Source organism: Schistocerca americana, chromosome 4 (assembly GCF_021461395.2).
Source record: "Schistocerca americana isolate TAMUIC-IGC-003095 chromosome 4, iqSchAmer2.1, whole genome shotgun sequence".
NCBI lineage: Eukaryota > Metazoa > Arthropoda > Insecta > Orthoptera > Acrididae > Schistocerca > Schistocerca americana.
Genome location: NC_060122.1, coordinates 206,318,708 through 206,339,188, shown reverse-complemented (window position 1 = coordinate 206,339,188; position 20,481 = coordinate 206,318,708). Strand labels below are relative to the sequence as shown.

Below are 20,481 nucleotides of genomic sequence, written 5' to 3'. Positions count from 1 at the left end.
GAAATCGCTTCAGTCATTTGTAATAACCCTGTACATGCCTAATTACACTCAAATTTGAGATAAAGCAACATGCCGTTCATGTCATTATATCAGCAATCGTTTTCAGTGAATGAGTTGTGTGTAGGTGGCCATCTCATTGCGCCACACATTCATGCAAGAATACTTGATAGACAAAGGTACCTTCGGTTTTTGCAGCGAGATCTTCACCTGATGGAATGCCGGTACTTTTTACTGTTAATGTACGACTCCTAACGAGCCAATACGGTCCAGTATGGATAAGCCGATCAGAGCCTGTAAGATCACCTGATCTCAGGCCTCTGCAGTTTTCCTTCTGCAGTAATCTCCCGAGGAGAGCACGGCAAGTGCCATGCGCCAATCTCCCAGAAACTTCGCTCAATGGAAGAAGGATCAAAATAAACGAACGAAGTCTTATCTGTAGATACTCGACCGTTTCTGAAAAAACGACGGTCAAAGTTTTCGAAGTATTTTTGAGGTGCTTTATGTGTCTTATACTGCATGATAGCCTCAAGTGAAATCGTAAAACAGCGGTCAGCATCGAGGCCTTTTTTTATTTTCCAACCCGTGTTCGAAACCCGATTAGTACTTTTACTTTTGTTTTTCGTTTACGTACTCATATACGTAGAAGATTACTACACAAATGTTTTCCAGTTTATATCTCCCTGGAACTTCACTCAGTGGAAGAGGAGTCAAAATAAGCGAACACATGTTTCAGCTTGCATGATTTGCCGCGAAATTATTGCCACCGTGTGGAATCTTCAGTAATGTTAACGAAGTTTGCTTCCTGAGTGAGATTTATACGGAGAAACGTGACTGTACCAAATGTCCTTTTGCGCGATGCTCACGGAGTGTTCGCATTATACATGTACCGAATGTTTCTGCGGTCGTCTACTTATTGTATGTCAGATGAATTAAATAAAAAGGAAAGAGAGAAAATTATTTGAAATTGTTTTCGGTGAAATTCGTGTAGTGTACGTTGATTCAAAATCAATTGTGAGCGTCAGTTTTCGGGAAAGTGGTCCGTTATGCATGATTTGCCGCGAAATTATTGCCACCGTGTGGAATCTTCAGTAATGTTAACGATGTTTCTTTCCTGAGTGAGATTCATGCGGAGAAACGTGACTGTGCCAAATGTCCCTTCGCGCGATGCTCACGGAGTTTTCGCATTATACATGTGTCGACTGTTTCTGCGGTCGGTATCATCCAAGGGAAAGCACACAAATCTTCCTTAAGAATAAACATATGAATAAATATAAGAATTAATATAAGAATTGAAATAAGAATGTTATATCAGAATATGAGCATTTAAACGATCGTAACCCCTCTACATACCACACACACACATATTAAATAATAAATGTATGACACTGTGAAATCCAGTTGTAATTTTGTAATTAATATAACGCCATTGTGCTTAATTTGACAAGAAGTGTCCTTGTAGGAACCTTCTACGAACATGGGTAGATAAATGAAAACTATACAAATAAAATAAATAAAAAAACATTAACCGCGTTTCGAATACGTGACGCAAAATTAAAAAAAACCGCGACGCTAGCCACTAATCTACTAGTTCATCCGAGGCTACTGCTCGTTAAAAAGCACATACAGTACCTCGAAAATCTCGAAAACTCTGACCGTCTTTTTTACAGAAACAGTCGAGTACCTACGTACAAGCCGAGACATGTGTTCACTTATTTTCACTCCAATTCCACTGAGTGAAGTTCCTGGGAGGTAGGGTGATGATACGTGCCCTGTTCTCCTCATCAGATGTGAAGTATAGGTTTGAAGAGCTGGAGCAACAAACTGTACAGACTTGTCAATGTTTACGAGACGATCCGAGTGTGCGTAACAGTAGAGATGAGTACAGTATTGTGTCCAAATTCCATGAGACGTGGAACACCTTCTTTAACAGGTACAGACTGTAACTTTAACTTGCCTGACTAAGTATTTCTTTTTGAGCTAGCCCATGGGCGATTCTGAGCACAATTAGATGAGGAATAAAGTGCCAAAGTTTATATTTCAGACACATTCGTAATGGCGAGCACAGACCTTCAGACTGAAGATCAGTGGTGGCTCGTACTCATAAATTTTGCCGTTTTCTCGCAAATCGCACGTCTTGGAGCCTTGTTTCATGGAACGTTTTTGCTGTTATAAACTTGTTATCGTGTACTTTTAGTCGTGTCGGTTTTCGCTGTCACTTGCGAGACGCCGTGAACATCTGTTTGTGACGAGACTGGGAGGTTTAAGGCAGGAGCTGGCCAGAGTAGGGAAGTAGCGGCGACTCCCTCGAGGTGGCCGCCGGCGCCGCCCCCGCCGCCCCCGCGGCCACCGCCGGCGCCCGCCTGTACGCGCCGGACTGCCCGCAGGAAACTACTCGCGGCTGGCGTGCGAGATCCAGTTCGTGCGCTCCATGGGCTACTACCTCATCCAGATCTACATCCCGTCGGGGCTGATCGTCATCATCTCGTGGGTGAGCTTCTGGCTCAACCGCAACGCGACGCCGGCGCGCGTGGCGCTGGGCGTCACCACCGTGCTCACCATGACGACGCTCATGTCGTCCACCAACGCGGCGCTGCCCAAGATCTCCTACGTCAAGTCCATCGACGTCTACCTGGGCACCTGCTTCGTCATGGTCTTCGCGTCGCTTCTCGGCAAGTTAGCACGCGCGCTGCTCTAGGCTAGAGTGCTGCATTTGCTCTGAACATCCACTGAAATGCTGGCTTGTCACGCGGCAAGTGAGTCAGTGCACGAACATGTTCCTAGTTGAACTACAGCAGAAGTTGTTGGTTACCCTGTTTGGTATAAACCTTCGTCATGCTGAAACATTTTAATGTACGACACTTGCGGTGAAACACAAGATTATGGTTAAAGTGTTTGAGGCTTCGACCATAAATGTAATAGACTGGCCCTGACGTCATTTTCGTGGCTCCAACATCTCTGGGCTAAAGTCACGTGAATGTTGGCAAAACATGGTTGTTTCGTGTTGCGCTTATGGCTGTACTCAGCGATTTGTCGGGGGAAATGACATTACATTTCACGTGTAAGTATTTCTAAGATAGTGCAGATGCGTTTATTGAAATCTGCTGAGGTGACTTGTATATGTTTTTTACACTTGAAATAGAGTATCACGTAAATTAAAGTGTTAAACTCAGACTTATATTACATTTTGGAAAGTATCTGTGATAATTCGGTTACAGAAGTAAGTATAACTGTTTCTCGTTCCTACTCATAGGTTACCTAAGGATGAAAACCGAAGGCAGCTTGGATACCGGCCCTGAAACGGAAAAATTTTAAGCCATCTGCACATACCCGCCTTTTTGTATATACAAGTGAGATTATAATAAGGTAAGAGCACCTATAGTCGACACACGAAGAGAATTTTTTTCTCCTTCTAATAGTATTAAATAAATGTAGGCTCCAAAATTATTTTCTGAAACTTCAAAGTCTCACCTTTCATCTAAAATATCATTTTTTTTAAACTGATAGTTTAAAGGTTTCTAAAAATAGTAGGAACTGAACCTTTGAAGTGCACCTAAAATTGATACTCTAAAATGGGCCTGCTCCTGAAGTCGACAATTATGGCACCTATAGTTGACGTAATTCCCATATCCCATTTTCTTTTATAAGTGACTAGAGCTCAAAACGCGGAGAATCCAATGTTTAAAGTTTTGCTACGAGCCCACTCTTCCTGTTTAAAAGAATTTTAACGACATTTTACTTTAATTGATAGTTTATAGTAATTTCGTCCCGCTGCCCACCAGAGGGGCGTTCGATGTATTTGTTAGATTTTATAAATGGTACTGTGAACAAATCCAGGTCAATCGTAGTTCTGACATAATTTTTCGCAAATAAAAAAATAATTTTTGTTGGAAGCGTTTGGCAGCCAATTGAGAAATGTGGGTAAAATACGATTCAAACATAGGATTGCAGACCGCTGATTTGAAATCCCGCCACGTTTTGCCAACAGTCACGTGGTTTTATGTTGGAGCCACACCAGCCCTATAGCTTCTGCACAGCAAGGCCAGTCTACTAGTATCTATGGTCGAAGGTTTGAGGCTAACACTGCTATTATACTGCCGTACTACTTTATCTGCAACATTTAAATAAATAATGGATAAAAAGTGGCTCCTGCGAGAGGTGTTCAACAAGTAATGCAGCACATTTTTTTCCTCGATCCATTTCGGCTGAAAAAATGCGAAATTTGTTGTGGGACATCGTGGAATATTCCCCCTTTAGCCCCTTTAGTTTCACGAAGTTCTGATAGGTGGCGGCGCTTCAAAATGGCATCTGTAACGGAGCTGCGTCATTGACTTTCTTTTGGCGGAAAACCGAGTATCGCAAATATCATAGGCGCTTGCAGAACGTCTACAGGGGCCTGCCAGTGAACAAAAGCACGGTGAGTCGTTGGGCAAGGAGTCAGTCCCGTACCAAAGTCCACCCTGAAGTAAGCATATCGCACCTTTCGGCTTCCATCTGTACGGCCCAATGAAGCGTGCTTTCTGCGAGCTGTGCTTGGATAATAGGGAGGTTATTGATGCATCAGTGCAGCAGGACGTTGGTTGCGACGTTGACCAGTAGATTGATACCATCCGGGCATACAGGACCTCCCTGCAAGGTGGTGCAAGACCGTCACACTGAACGGAGATTACGTTGAAAAATATCGTTTTGTAGCCAAAACCGGGGTGTATTGTAATCCTGAATAAAACAATGTGCTTTGAAAAAAAAAGTTGCATTTCTTACTAAACACCCCTCTTACTTTACAAGATGTGGCAGTCTGCGATGTCTCGTGTTGTGTTGGCAGAAGAGCTGTTCAGAATACAGTCGTAGTAACTGAATATGGCGCCTTGCTAGGTCGTAGCAAATGACGTAGCTGAAGGCTATGCTAAACTGTCGTCTCAGCAAATGAGAACGTATGTAGACAGTGAACCATCGCTAGCAAAGTTGGCTGTCCAACTGGGGCGAGTGCTAGGGAGTCTCTCTAGACTAGACCTGCCGTGTGGCGGCGCTCGGTCTGCAATCACTGATAGTGGCGACGTATACTAACGGACCGCGGCCGATTTAAAGGCTACCACCTAGCAAGTGTGGTCTCTGGCGGTGACACCACATCTCGTAAGACAGGTCAGCCTTAGATTTTGTACACAGGCCGACGTTTTGATAATTCGGAAAACGCCACCTGCAGCAAGTACAGAATTTATACAAGAAAGTTTTCTTCTATTTTTGTTTAGTTAAGGACTATATTATATAAATGCATGGTGTCTGTTCTTTCGGACCACGCATTCGTATAATTGATTCACCTAGATGGGCAATGAATCCACCTTCTTCAGTGCGGATGCAAAACTACGTCCGACCTTCCTGCAGAAATCTCAAGAGTAGCGACCATGGAGGTAAGGGACAGGGACTGCGGATATCTGTCGCTCTGTGGAAATGTGGGTCGGTTGTGAGGGGTGTCGAGATAGTCCGCGTAGGTTATTTGTAGGACTGACCTCTGGAAACCGCCTGTGGCTGGAACAGCCGCACGTAGATGTCGAAGAGGTACACCAAATCTCACGTACAAAGAAAATTATATCACCTGAAGTGAGTTTCTTTGGTTAGTTTCCCTGGAGGAAATATGGGGTTTCCAGTGTCACTACCATCTTCTGCTTGGTTCGCGACTAGAAATTTTCGTTAATTTTGCGACCAACGTGCTCGGTTTAGACGGGACAGCTCCATGAAATCTTTAGAATGGGATCATTTTACACATAAATTACTTTGTTTTACGTTCTTCGGACGTGTTGTTTGTAAGCTACAGGGAAGTAGCGATAGCTCCGTAAATTTGCATGATACATACTATTCTATTACTATGTCATTCTGAAATATCAGTTACATCAACATCACTTGCAAATATTTTTATTGATTACCCATTCCGACATATCTGTGCTGTCATCATCGAATCTTGTAACACACTAACAAAAGATAATGATACAAGATCCGATGATGACAGCACAGATCTATCGAAACCAGCAATCAATAAAAAGATTTACAAGTGACCTTGGCGTATCTGATATTTCAGAATAATATAACAAGTCAGATCGCCCACGGTGTTGACAGAATATCAAACATATATACACACACCAAAAAAAAGTTTAGGATTACCGCGGTTCCAAGAGTTCCGGAAATTGTACAGAAAATTGAAATAGAGATCAACATAAACATCATTTCTGCCCTTTTTGTTGCTCATGCAAACCACACATTGCATGTTTTACCACCATACATCGAAATCTTCAGGGGTGGTGGTCCAGTAGCACGTCCTCTTGCATTGATGCATCCCTGTATTCAAATCAAATGGTTCAAATGGCTCTGAGCACTATGGGACTTAACAGCTGAGGTCATCAGTCCTCTAGAACGTAGAACTACTTAAACCTCACTAACCTAAGGACATCACACACATCCATTCCCCAGGCAGGATTCGAACCTGCGACCGTAGCGGTCTCGCGGTTCCAGACTGAAGCGCCTAGAACCGCTCGGCCACACCGGCCGGCTGCCTGTATTCGTTGTGGCATACTATCCACAAGTTCATCAAGACACTGTTGGTCCAAATTGTCCCGCTCCTCAACAGTGATTCGGCGTAGATCCCTCAGAGTGGTTGGTGGGTCACGTCGTCCACAAGCAGCCCTTTTCAATCAATCCCAGGCATGTTCGATAGGGTTCATGTCTGGAGAACATGCTGGCCACTCTAGTCGAGCGATGTCGTTATCCTGAAGGAAGTCATTCACAAGATGTGCACGACGGGGGCGCGAATTGTCGTGCATGAAGATGAATGCCTCGCCAATATGCTGCCAATAAAGTTGCACTATCGGACGTAGGATGGCTTTCACGTACAGGCGTTACGGCGCCTTCCATGACCACCAGCGGCGTAAGACGGCCTCACACAATGCCACCCTAAAACAGCATCTTGCTGGACTCGCTGGACAGTGTGTCTAAGGCGTTCAGCCTGATCGGGTTGCCTCCGAACACGTCTCCGACGATTTTCTGGTTGAAGGCATATGGAACACTCATCGGTGAAGAGAACGTGATGCCAATCCTGAGAGGTCCATTCGGCATGTTGTTGGGCCCATCTGTACCGCGCTGTGTGGTGTCGTGGTTGCAAAGATGGACCTCGCCATGGACGTCGGGAGTGACGTTGCGCATTGCGCATCATGCAGCCTACTACGCACAGTTTGAGTCGTAATACGACGTTGTGTGACATTATTCAGCATGGTGGCGTTGCTGTCAGGGTTCCTCCGAGCCATAATCCTTAGGTAGCGGTCATCCACTACAGTTGTAACCCTTGGGCGGCCTGAGCGAGCCATGTCATCGACAGTTCCTCTCTCTGTGTATCTCTTCGATGTCCGAACAATATCGCTTTGGTTCACTCCGGGACGCCTGGACACTGCCCTTGTTGAGAGCCCTTGCTGCCACAAAGTAAAAATGCGGACGCGATCGAACCGCGGTACTGACCGTCTAGGCATGGTTGAACTACGGACAACACGAGCCGTGTATCTCCTTCCTGAATGAACCGATCAGCTGTCGGACCCCCTCCGTCTAGTAGGCACTGCTCATGCATGGTTGTTTACATCCTTGAGCGGGTTTAGTGACATATCTGAACAGTCAAAGGGACTGTGTCTGTGATACAATATCCACAGTCAACATCTATCTTCAGGAGTTCTGGGAACCGGGGTGAACCAAAACTTTTTTTGATGTGTGTAACATGTGTTTCGTAAGTCGTTTGATTTTCGAAACACATCGAAAAATCTGGTTTTTCTTCACTTTTCTATTTTCACTACCCCCTGCCGATGGACATACCTAATACATGTATCTTCTTCCTCGTAGTATCAGCATGAGGCGTTTACCTTTAAAAAAAGCTCTCATTAGTGTTATCATGACAGAGTGCAATTTTTGTCAGTAACAAGGTGCGGCTTAACGTCCCGAAGACATACAGGCACTATCGTATGTAAAAATATTACACGATTTTTTTTTTCAAAATTCAATCACACAGCTGTTTCGGTTCACAGGCAGTGAGTAAAGATATGTACACACGCTGAAACAACGAGCTCTAACTTGGCCGAAAGTAGGCAAGTAGGTTGTAGCTGATAAGACAGATCTATCCAGTGTTGGCGCCCGGCCGCGGGTTTAACTTCGGCAGAAATGTGTGCCAGTTCTCAGTTCGTCGTAAGCACCACGTGCCGTGATAAATTCTGCCAGCCGCCAAGTCCGCTGTTAAAGGTGCGTTTAAAGCTGCGAAACATTACTGGTGCATTAGTTGTTTGCGCCCGTTGCACAAAGAGGCAAGGCAGTGCGTGCAACAGTGCAGGAGGAACGCATGCCCCTCACTTGCGCGCACGACCACTGTCTGCAGCCGGCGGGCTCTTCCCATCCCAGTCGGGGATTCTGTTCGGTTGGTACTCTCTTTTACTACGTCTCACCGTCAAAAGATTCACTTTCTCGCACGCCTTCAAATTTTCCTTTACTTAAGGATTTTGGCCGAAAGTTGTAACGAGAAACACATGGATCTGAAGGGCATAAACGTACATTTCCTTGTTTGTGGTGGGTTACTTCGACGGATTATAAAAACAAAGTAAAACGAAATGACCGTCAACAATTTAACTCTTAAATACCTGCAATCTAGAAACAAAATGGTAAAATCGAACAAAATAGGAAACCTTCTTTCTTTCTACCGACGAATACTTGCTGAAGAAGGGTACTGATTCTGGGAACCTTGATGCGCAAAGCCGTCCCGGGTCCTTTACGAATCGCTGTGATCCACAAATACTTCGCGTCGATGAGAGAAAATAATAGAACAGAAATCATGACTATAATTCAAATAGTAGCTTTTCTGTTGGAAAATTTGGAAATTTATGGTAAGATCTTGTGGGACCAAACAGCTGAGTTCATCGGTCCCTAAGCTTACACACTACTTAATCTAACTTAAACTAACTTACGCTAAGGAGAACGCATATACCCATGCCTGAGGAAGGACTCCAACCTCCGACTGGGGAAGCCTCGAGAACCGTGACAGGACGCCCTAGACCGCGCGGCTACTCAGCGCGGCTTTTTTTCTGTTGAATGGGTACTGCAGAATCCTATATTTGCCGTCTAAAGCCCTCAAACAGCGTGGGAAATTCTGCCTCAGTTCAAGATACATCGCTACATCCGAATACTCTTCTCCAGAATTTAGAAGGTGAAGGTAAACAAAAAAAACTCAAACTCAAACTGAACATCTCTGACAAAATAAAACCCACTCCTCATTCTCCATCCACCTCATCCACCCATCCACCCACCCACCCATCCACCCACCACTCCCCCCCTCTCCCCCCCCCCCCCCCCACACACACAATCACACACACACACTCCCCACACACACAAACGTTGACTGGATCTGACTGACGTATATGTAAAGGGAAATGTATTATCCCTGCAATGCTTCCATTTTCTATGCCTCCGCAGTGTTGCATACTTATAAATATACACCCACTCACATATTCATGAACAACTGAAAGTAAACTTTAAGCATTTTCCGGAGAAATAGGAGTTAAATTGTCGTCAACTTAGCTTACTGTTGTTTTCCAGGGATTCCACCAGATCCTGGAAAGCTTCTGGGATGATGTTACATTTCTGTGTGGTAGATGCCTTGACCTGAAACTTCAAACGGATAACTGTCTCCTTTGTGGTTTCCTTCGCCATCCATTAACTGTCACTAAAGATTTCATCCATAAAATTTCTTCGAATCTTTGTGAGAAAGCAAACCCTTGGGTTGCCCACATTATCTTCATTAGCTGACAAATAGCTCTCCTCATGCGGAATACGAATGATCCGCTAAGGTCCGGCGTAAACATGTTGACATTTATTTTTTACCCTCTTAATTGTCGATGACTTAGGGCGTTTCCTTAATAAGACCTTATCGCCTATGCTACATGTCACAGTTCTACCCAGTTCACGATCGAATTTGGCCTTCCTCAGTCGCGCAGCATGCTTTAGTGATTCACTCAAGTCGTCCAACAACGACTTCCTATCTTTGTTTGGCTTAACCAAGATCGGTGAAGGTTTAATCCACTCATTAGATTCGGGATTGTTGTATATTATCTGCGCTGGAGTATGCCTGGTGGATGAGTGGGCCACGTTGCGAATCTCTTCAAAGACCGACACGTACTCTACCCACTCATATTTTTGCGTTGCAGCATAAGTGCGAAAAAATCTGTTAAAGTCTCTAAATATACGTTCAACTGGCGACGCTTCTGCATGATATTGTAATACCAATATATGCTTTATGTCCCATTTTAACATACACTCCTTCCAAGCCTTGCTGTGATGCATTGTTTGATAGAATAGAACTAGTTATGTAGTCTTTAATTAGGTGACTCAACATAGGCTTAACATTAGTAGACCTTATTGGGTACATTTCAACGTATTTCGAAAACAAGGCATAAAGGCAATTACATACTTAGATCTACATCATGTAGTCGGAAGCGACTTGGCCTAAGGAATGGAGTAAGAGGCTTTATAACAAGGTTGATGTGGCTAGATATCAGTCTCATAAACATAAGCCTTGATCACACCAGGTTTCTTATCGAAGCCTTCCAAATTTTCCTTTAACAAGCAGGCTAATTCAGTTAAGTATTCTGATTCGACTGCTTTATTCTGGTTAACGTTTTCCACGTCCGACAAGGTGTCTGTTGGTAAACTACTCAGTTAACAACTGTCAATTAAATACAATATATTAGTACCTAATTAATTAACCTTTATTCTCTGGCAGAATCTGCCGTGCAATTTCAGTTTTCTCACCAGGTTCAAAACAATAATTCGCCCGTCATTGGCTAGGATGCATGCCCCTTTTAAGAGGTCAATTACTGCATTTTTGGTCCCTCATAAAATTCCAGCCCTAGAAGCGCGGTAAGACAGTGTACAAGCTAACAAGAAGGTGCTTAATAGTCTTTCCCCTTGTGCGACCACTTCTACTGTACCTGAGACTTCACAGGGATGGAATGAGCACTCAACGCAAATGACAGCGTGCAGTTTGAAACTGACAACATAGGCAATCTTCGCTTACTATTCAATTGTTTAAACCGGTAGACGCTCATCACACTGAAAATCGCTCCAGTATCGAGCAGAATACTTACAGATTCGTTACTTATTAAATATTGGGCATTGCCTGTACGATTTCAGCAGTTTTTATTCTACGTCCACTCGGATTTTCTAGTAATTCTTCTCGAATGTCCATCCCTTGGTTGTATCCTAGCACTCTTACTTCTAATGATGTTTTGCCTACCTCTTTAGGGTGACAGCCACTTCCGGAAGGCGTAAGGAGGCTGGCTCTAGTTTTTGATTCAGTTGTCCTGTCATTATTATCCTCCTCTACAACTACCATTCGTACTTCATGGTTCTGAGCTGCCCACTCACGATTTTGATTACACGGCCTATTTTCAGTTTTATTTATCATTTTAGGGGCATGTATTGCCCTGGTTTGCAGACTCTACCCATGCAACTGTCTCTTTTTATTATTCCTGGTAGCATATTATGACCGCTGTATTTTCGCTTCCGTGTGTAGCTGAATGAACCGTTATTACTGTCGTTCGGACTCTGTCCATAATGCATATTATTATTATTGTGCATAGCACCGTTATTATTATTGCCATTACCTGGCTGATGATCATGTGAATTGGACCTTCTGTTTCCCGAATGATCACCATTACACTGATTATTATTGTAGTAATTTCGATTATTCGTATTACCATTATTATATTGCGATTTTCCGTTGTTATGGTTTTCATTGCAACAATTACCGTGGTATACATTGTACGGATTCGCACTAATATAACTGATTTCCAAACTGCCTAGCGTCCTCTTGCATTACATCTGGCAAGTCTGTTACAAACGGGAATATCTAAGTCATCATCGGGTACGTTAATTAGTTTCTCTCGCAAGTGAATTGGCAATTTCCCTTTCAGAATTCTTAAAACCTCCCTATGGTTGATGGGTTCATCCCAAAAACGGGTCTTATTTATGTACCTTTCGAGTTGTAAAATTTTGGACTGTAAATATCGTTTCTAAATTTATTTTGCTTACTCTTCGACCAGCATTTCGCAATAAATAGTTTTTCAAACTCACAGCATGACGTACAAGTCTCGGCAACCTCAGGTGCCCATAGCGAGACTTCACCACTGGTTTTCGACACTATAAACTGAATTTTGTCCTTCCCAGTCCAGGATTTAGCAAACACGTTTCGAAAACTTTTTATGAACACTATAGGGTAAACAGAATTTTTCTCTGTTGAAAACGTATGGAATTGCCTGGTTTTAAATGTACCATTTTCGACCTTTGCCGACGAAGTTGCTCTTCGACGGTCGAAATGTCGATTCCCGTAATCTGAACCTTCACTGTTGCCAACAGATTTGTCCCAGCAGTCGTTCCCCCTCCTTTTCTTTACCTCTAGATTGATCGGTGAACGATGATCAAACAATTGACTCGCCTACCATACGCGATAATCCATTGCTGACTTGACTCTGCCAAAGATTACCTTTTCTTTAATATTCTGAAACTCGGTTTTAAATTGTTCTATGATTTCGGCGCTACCGAGTATCGATGATTCCTGCTTGATTGATTTAACTGACTCTACAGCTCTGTGTACTTGAGGTCGTACCTCGTCTGATTTTTCCTCTATCCACTAGGATATTTCTCTCTCAATCCTTCTCGTTTGACCCATTAAATAATCGTCAATATACTCTCGACTGTTAACTGTAGGTCATTTACTTTGATCAAAAGGTCATATGTTCTGTGATTCGCTTTCACATCCGTCTCTAACGTATTTACCGATTCCTGTAAGGTATCATGTTTACATGCTGACTTTAAGCCCAGTTGCAGTTTCTCGAATTCGTTAGACAACCTATAGGGTCTTTCCTTATTTTGAGCCTATAACGATCTAATCGCGCCTGTTTGATTTCCTCTTTAAATTATCGATCGTTTCGATTCCGTTCTTGCTTAGCCTGTAATATTCCCTCTTTAAATCCTCAATCTTTCTGATCCCGTTCTTCCCTGTGTTTACCGTTCTTGTGCCTCCCGTTGCCGATTAGCTTTGAATATCTCCTCCTTAAACTCTCGATCATTCTCCTTGAATTTAATTAAAAAGTCAAACAAAACATCCACCCTAACTTCATTTGGAGGTTTACCCATTGTGCTAGGTCGTACAGTGGAATCACTATTGGGTATCTACATTCCAACGTTGTTACTTTCAATCGTTTCAGTCGCAAACAACGAGTTTATTCCGATCGCATTCGATGATTCTAATTCTCCTGCCCTATTCAACTGTTCAGGAAAACGTTTTCTATCGTATTGCTGCAGTCTGGAACCGCGAGACCGCTACGGTCGCAGGTTCGAATCCTGCCTCGGGCATGGATGTGTGTGATGTCCTTAGGTTAGTTAGGTTTAACTAGTTCTAAGTTCTAGGGGACTAATGACCTCAGCAGTTGAGTCCCATAGTGCTCAGAGCCATTTGAACCATCTATCCTATTATTATCCAACTCTGTTCCCTCCTACTTAGCCATATCTTCGTTAACATCCAATGCTTTAGATCTCAATCTATTGGACTTCTTTGACAGGGTCAGATACTACAGATTACCACCAATCAACAGTAACACAGCTACAGATACAAAACACACAGATACTGTGTAGAGCCGGCCGGAGTGGCCGTGCGGTTCTAGGCGCTACAGTCTGGAACCGCGAGACCGCTACGGTCGCAGGTTCGAATCCTGCCTCGGGCATGGAGGTATGTGATGTCCTTAGATTAGTTAGGTTTAAGTAGTTAGCCCGCATCTCGTGGTCGTGCGGTAGCGTTCTCGCTTCCCACGCCCGGGTTCCCGGGTTCGATTCCCGGCGGGGTCAGGGATTTTCTCTGCCTCGTGATGGCTGGGTGTTGTGTGCTGTCCTTAGGTTAGTTAGGTTTAAGTAGTTCTAGGGGACTGATGACCATAGAAGTTAAGTCCCATAGTGCTCACAGCCATTTGAATCATTTTTTTTTTAAGTAGTTCTAAGTTCTAGGGGACTGATGACCTCAGAAGTTGAGTCCCATAGTGCTCAGAGCCATACTGTGTAGGCTACAATATCAATTCGACAATGCGACAAACTTGCCGTAGTCATCCACCAGCTGTTCCATTACATTTAATTGAAGCACAATGAGCTATGACTCAAACATTAAATATCGATTATTACGGCAAGCACGTCGCGTCAATTATTTCAATACGTACTTGTGTTTTTTGTTTAATAACACCATTATGTGTGTCTCCCTCAAGCAGGACGTCTATCGCTTTCAGTTCGTTGTAGTACTTCCCTCCTGTCACTCCGGGCGTAGTTTCTCGAAGGCAGCGAACATGTAACACGAGCTAGTTTTCATGAATGGTTATTTCGTTCGTATACAGTCACTAAATAGTTCACAAAACACTTGTATAAACTGTATATTGTTGATTTGTTACCTTAGAGCCCCACGTCGGGCGCTATTTGTGACGCCTCCTATTGTTGCCTACTGGCGCTTCCACGATCAGCGAAGGTGTAATATTCTTTTCCTACGCCCAGCCAGTATTCTTCACCTCGTCGAGATACGTGAAAGCGATGCGACGTAACACTGTCTGTCATTGCAGTCAATATTTTTTGATCAACAAGTTTAAATTCAAATTATTACCATCAGCTAGAGGCGTCGTTTAGCGGTTACCGCCAAAGATGCTCGTTAACCGTTAGTAGGCGACCGCTTCACGTTTCAAAATGAACTGATACCTTTGACCTTGTGTAGCACATGTACATCGATTTAATTCCTTCAAAAGTCACAGGGTTCATTTAACATAGTTTATTTGATATGATGTGCTAGGAAGAATAATCATACTTGAGCCCGGTAATAAATGTCCATAACCGGAAGTCAAAGAAATTTACTTTTAATTAGTCCGACTTCCAGTGAGGTTAACTATTTCACGCAGGGGCGCATGAACTTAAAGAGTTGCGAATATTCAGAACTACACCGCTAAAATCTCGGACACTAAAATCTAGCACACAAAGCCTCCCAGACGCTCAAGACTCACAGAAGCTAGAAACTAACAGACGCGAAAGACGTTAACGATACGTGCTTTAAAACGAGAAATAGTGGTTTTACATGAAATATGGGAATTGTTTACGGCCAATTCGGATAAATTTTAGTTTCAAAAAAATATGCCAGATATGTAACGAGGGGCTACAGTACACAGCACCCGCCACGCAGGTTTGTAGGTAGTGGGTAAAGCTAAGAGCGGTTCCACTGAGGGACAGAGATGGCTGCCGCCCCCACCCCCAGAAACATTTTCGCAAACCGAACTCGCACCCTGCCAGACCACATACACAGACGTGTCAGTTCAGTACGAGTTTGAAAAAAGGACATGTAACAGATATTGACCAGGAGCAAGTGTACTGAGAACTATTTGCCGTGATGTCCCAAGACTATTTCGTCCTTCACAGCGAAAGTAATATAATTTGCCCCACCTCATGCGGTAGACTTCGGTTTACTTATAGGTGTCAAGCACGCCTCACACCCTGTAGACAGCCAATCCAGCATTCTGTCTTCGAAATTCCACTGGCAGGGCCACAATACTTTTTTTTATTTTACGTGTCTAGTTTCCTAAGACTAAATTGTGGAGCAAATCTCCATAGTCATAGAACGTGTTAATACGTGAAAGTACAACAGAAAGTAATAACAGATAAAACAAAATGTTTGTGAATCCTAAAAAAAATGACAGGCTATAAGTTTATTTAAAAGCAATCAACAATATAACAAAGGAATCAGCCAAATTTTTCAAGGAGCGAGAAGGAATTGAAGGATCGTATTCAGTTTTTATTTGAAAGCGCTTGGATTACTGCTAAGATTTTTTAATTCTTGTGGTAGCTTACTGAAAATGGATGCAGCAGAATATTGCACGCCTTTCTGCACAAGAGTCAAGGAAAGGCGATCCACATGCAAAAGGGATTTCTGCCTAATATTGACTGACTGAAAGCTGCTAATTTTTGGGAATAAGGTGGTATTTTTAACAAGAAAGACATTAAAGAATATGTATATTGAGAGGCCAATGTTTGAATATCCAGAGTAATGAACAGGGGTCGACAGCAGGTTCGCGAACTTACACCACTTATTGCCCGAACCGCAGGTTTCCGAGCCAAAAATACTCTTTGAGAACAGGAAGAGTTACTCCAAAATATAATGCTATACGTCGTAAGCGAATGAAAATAAGCAAAGTAGACTGTTTTTCGTGTCGAACTATCACTTACTCTTCTAATAGTAAAAATGGCAGCATTAAGTCTTTGAACAAGATTATGAACATGAGCTTTCCTCAACAGTTTACTTTCTATCTGAACACCTAGAAATTTTAACTGTTCAGTCTCACCTAGAAATTTGAACTGTTCAGCCTCACTAATCATATGCTGATTCTGTGTAATTTAAACGTCAGCTTTTGTTGAACTGTGCGTTAAAAACCGTAAAAACTAAGTGTTACTGAGGTTGAGTGTTAGTTTATTTTCTACAAGCCATGAACTTGTGTCTTGAACTGCACTATCTGAAACGGTGTCAAGGTTGCACACAGCATCCTTTACCACCAAGTTAGTTTCAACAGCAAAAAGAAATATTTTAGAATCTCTTGTAATACTAGTAGGCTAATCATTTATTTAAATAAGGAACAGGAGTGACCCCGGCACTGATCTCTGGGGCACCCCCTCCCCCATTTAACCGTGCCCCACTCGGACCCCTCATCACAGTCAAATCAAATGGTTCAAATGGCTCTGAGCACTATGGGACTTAACTTCTGAGGTCATCAGTCCCCTAGAACTTAGAACTACTTGAACCTAACTAACCTAAGGACTTCACACACATCCATGCCCGAGGCAGGATTCGAACCTGCGACCGTAGTGCCCGCATCTCGTGGTCGTGCGGTAGCGTTCTCGCTTCCCACGCCCGGGTTCCCGGGTTCGATTCCCGGCGGGGTCAGGGATTTTCTCTGCCTCGTGATGGCTGGGTGTTGTGTGCTGTCCTTAGGTTAGTTAGGTTTAAGTAGTTCTAAGTTCTAGGGGACTTATGACCACAGCAGTTGAGTCCCATAGTGCTCAGAGCCATTTTTGCGACCGTAGTGGTCGCGCGGTTCCAGACTGTAGCACCTAGAACCGCTCGGCCACCCCTGCCGGCATCATCACAGTCATTCTCAATACTGTGGCGAATGACGTTCTGCTGTCGCCTTAAAGTAAGAGGGGAACCAATTGTGAGCTGCTCTTCGTATTCCTTAATGGTCCAACTTAAGGAGCAATATTTTGTGATCAACGCAATCAAATGCCTTAGGTAAATCAAGAAAGACACCTAGCGTTCGATACCTTTTGTTTCATCCGTCCAGTACCTCACAGAGAAAAGAGAATATAGCGTTTTCAATTGTTAAACCACTTCTAAAACCAAACTGTAAATTTGATAGCAAATTATGTGAAATAAAATGATGAATTATCCTTACTTATAAAGCCTCTTCAATTATTCTAGCAAACAGTGATATAAAACAGATCTAAAATTGTCTTCATCATCCTTTTTTCCCTTTTTATGAAGCAGCTTTACTATTGAGTACTTTAATCGTTCAGGAAACTGACAATTCCTAAAGGAAAAATTACAAATATGGCTAAGCATAGGGCTAACATGAGCAGCACAATACTTTAGTATTCTGCTAGGTACTCCATCGAATTCATAAGAGTCTTTAATCTTCAGTGCGTTAATTATTGACTCAGTCTCTTCCTTGCAGTATCACAGAGGAGTATTCTAAGTATCAGTCTCGGGAAGGCATTTTCCAAGAGAGTTACATGATTCCCTGGAGAAACTCATTTGATTCAGCAGCTATATTCAGAAAGTGATTGTTAGATACTGTCCATGTATCTGACTTACCAGCAGCAGAAATATTTTTACTGTGTACTGACTTTATTTATATCCTCGACCTTGTGCTGCTGACCAGACACTTCCTTCACGACTGACCATATGGTTTTAACTTTATCCTGTGAATTAGCTATTCTATTTGCGTACCATATATTCTTTGCCTTCGTAATAACATTTTAAACACCTTACAATACTGTTTGTAATGGGATACTGTAGCTTGATTGTGACTACTTCTCACGTTTTGGTATAATTCCTACATTATTCTACTTGATATCATTATCCCACTAGAGAGCCATCCAGGCTGCCTTTTACTGCTAGTATCCTATTTAGAACATTCTAATAGAAAGCAACTCTCAAAGAGCATGAGAAATGTGTTAAGAAAAGCATTGTATTTGTCATCTATGTTATCAGTACTATAAACATCTTGCCACTCTTGTTCCCTAGTGAGGTTTAAAAAACTGTCTATTGGCCTTGGATTAGCTTGATTAGCTTTTCTACATAGTTTGTAATTATATATAACATTTATTTGAGTAAAAAATCTTTTAGTGTTAAAATTTGTGCATCATGGTCTGAAAGGCCATTCACCCTTTTACTAACAAAATGGCAATGTTCGAAGAATGAATAAAAGTATTTTCTATGGTTGTGCCGCTGTTCCCCGGCACCTTGGTTGGAAAAAAATACAGTCTGCATCGTATCGTATGAACTTAGGAGATCTTCCAACATCCTTTTTCTTGCACGATCACGTACAAAATTAATACTGAAGTCGCCACATATAAATAATTTTGGTACTTCCTATAAAGTGAACCAAAAACCCTCTCTATCTTGCACAGAAATGATCTGAAGTCGGAGTTAGGGGACCTATAAATAACAACACCCATGTAATTGTAGAAATGCAGCGTTTATAACTTGTGCAAGGTGCCGATGGCATTACTGCTTCCGCTGTTTTATGATGAAATCATTAATTATAAAACACTAAAAGGGACTAACTTTATATACGAACTTGTGTGCACTTGGAAATTTATTTGGATAGTCCCCGCGGAAGCTGTAACTACGATCCTTTCTTGGATATTTGTTTGATATCCCAAATTTAGTTTGCCTTTCACGCTTTTTATGCAAATATTAATAAATACAATATATTGAGCATTAACTCGGTTTACTTGCAGTGTGAGTAAAGTAAAAACAAAAGAAAATGTTGGCCGCCTAAGGCTTGATTCCAAGCCCCTCCGAAAACCGTCCGATACTCTTCCCACTGCGCCAAATGCTGCCTGGAAACCACGCTGACGTAAATAGCTCATGCCTCGCCCGACCCGCGACAAAAATGTAATTTTTTTCTAAACACTTGGCCATCTTCTGCTATTTTCATTTCTGTCCAATCCCTACACATAAATTTGGACAAAATCAGTATGATGAGTAGGCGCCGTCTCCTTGTCAGTAGAGTTGGCTGTGCGGGGAAGAGCCGGTTCCTCAGTTATCGTGGAATCGTATGTGCAGTGGATCAAAACACATTTTACTGAGCACCATTCATACAGCGGCTCATGAACGGCATCGTGGCGTTATCAGTGGCACAGGGCGGCTGAGCCCATTTCACTACCATGAGGTGACAAAAGTAATGGGATATCGTATCGGACCTCGTTTTGCCCGGTGCACTGCAGCAACTCGACGTGGCATGGACTCAACAAGTCGTTGGAAGTCGCCTGCAGAATACTGAGCCATGCTGCCTCTGTAGCCGTCCATAATTGCGGAAGTGTTGCTGTTGCAGGATTTTGTGAACGAGCTGAGCCCTCATTATGTCCCATAAATGTCCGATAGATTCAAGTTGGGCAATCTGGGTAGCCGAATCATTCCGGCGAATTGTCCAGAATGTTCTTCAAACCAGTCGCGAACAATTGTGGTCCAGTGACATGACGCATTCCATCGTTGTTTGGGAGCGGGGTGTCTAGGAATGACTGCGAACGCTTTACAAGTAGCCGAACATAACCACTTCCAGTCAATGACCGGTTCAGCTGCACCAACCATGCAAACACGCCATTATGGTGCCACCACCATCCTGGATAGTGCTTTGTTGACAACTTGGGTCCATGGCTTCGTGGAGTCTTCGCTACACTCGAACTCTGTCATCAGCTCTTGCCAACTGAAATCGAGACTCATCTGACCGTGGCACGATTTTCTAGTCGTCTAGGATCCAACCGATATGGTCACGAGCTCAGAAGAGGCGCTGCAGACGACGTCGTGCTGTTAGCAAAGGAACTCGCGTCGGTCGTCTGCTCCCATAGCCCATTAGTTCCAGATTTCGTCGCATTGTCCCAACGGTTAGATTCGTGTTTCGTCCCACAATCATGTCTGCGTTTATTTAATGCAATGCTGCTTGTCTGTTAGCACTGGCAGCCTTAAGAAAAGCCGCGGTTCTCGGTCGTTTAGTGAAGGCTGTCGGCCATTGCGTTGTCCAGGGTGAGAGAAAATGCCTGTAATTTGGTACTCTCGGCACCCTTGACACTGTTGATCTCAAAATACTGAATTCCCTAACGATTTCCGAAATGAAATGTCCCAAG

General features: G+C 43.1%; 1 protein-coding gene across 5 annotated transcripts in view; it reads left to right on the top strand.

Moving 5' to 3' along the window:
• LOC124613162 (gamma-aminobutyric acid receptor subunit beta) overlaps nt 1-20,481 on the top strand; it is a 610,426-nt gene that overhangs the window by 518,120 nt on the left and 71,825 nt on the right. For all 5 annotated transcript variants that reach the window (XM_047141789.1, XM_047141792.1, XM_047141793.1 and 2 more), the window contains exon 7: nt 2,385-2,669. In XM_047141789.1, the coding sequence (XP_046997745.1) occupies nt 2,385-2,669 (285 nt within the window). The remainder of the gene's footprint in view (nt 1-2,384; nt 2,670-20,481) is intronic.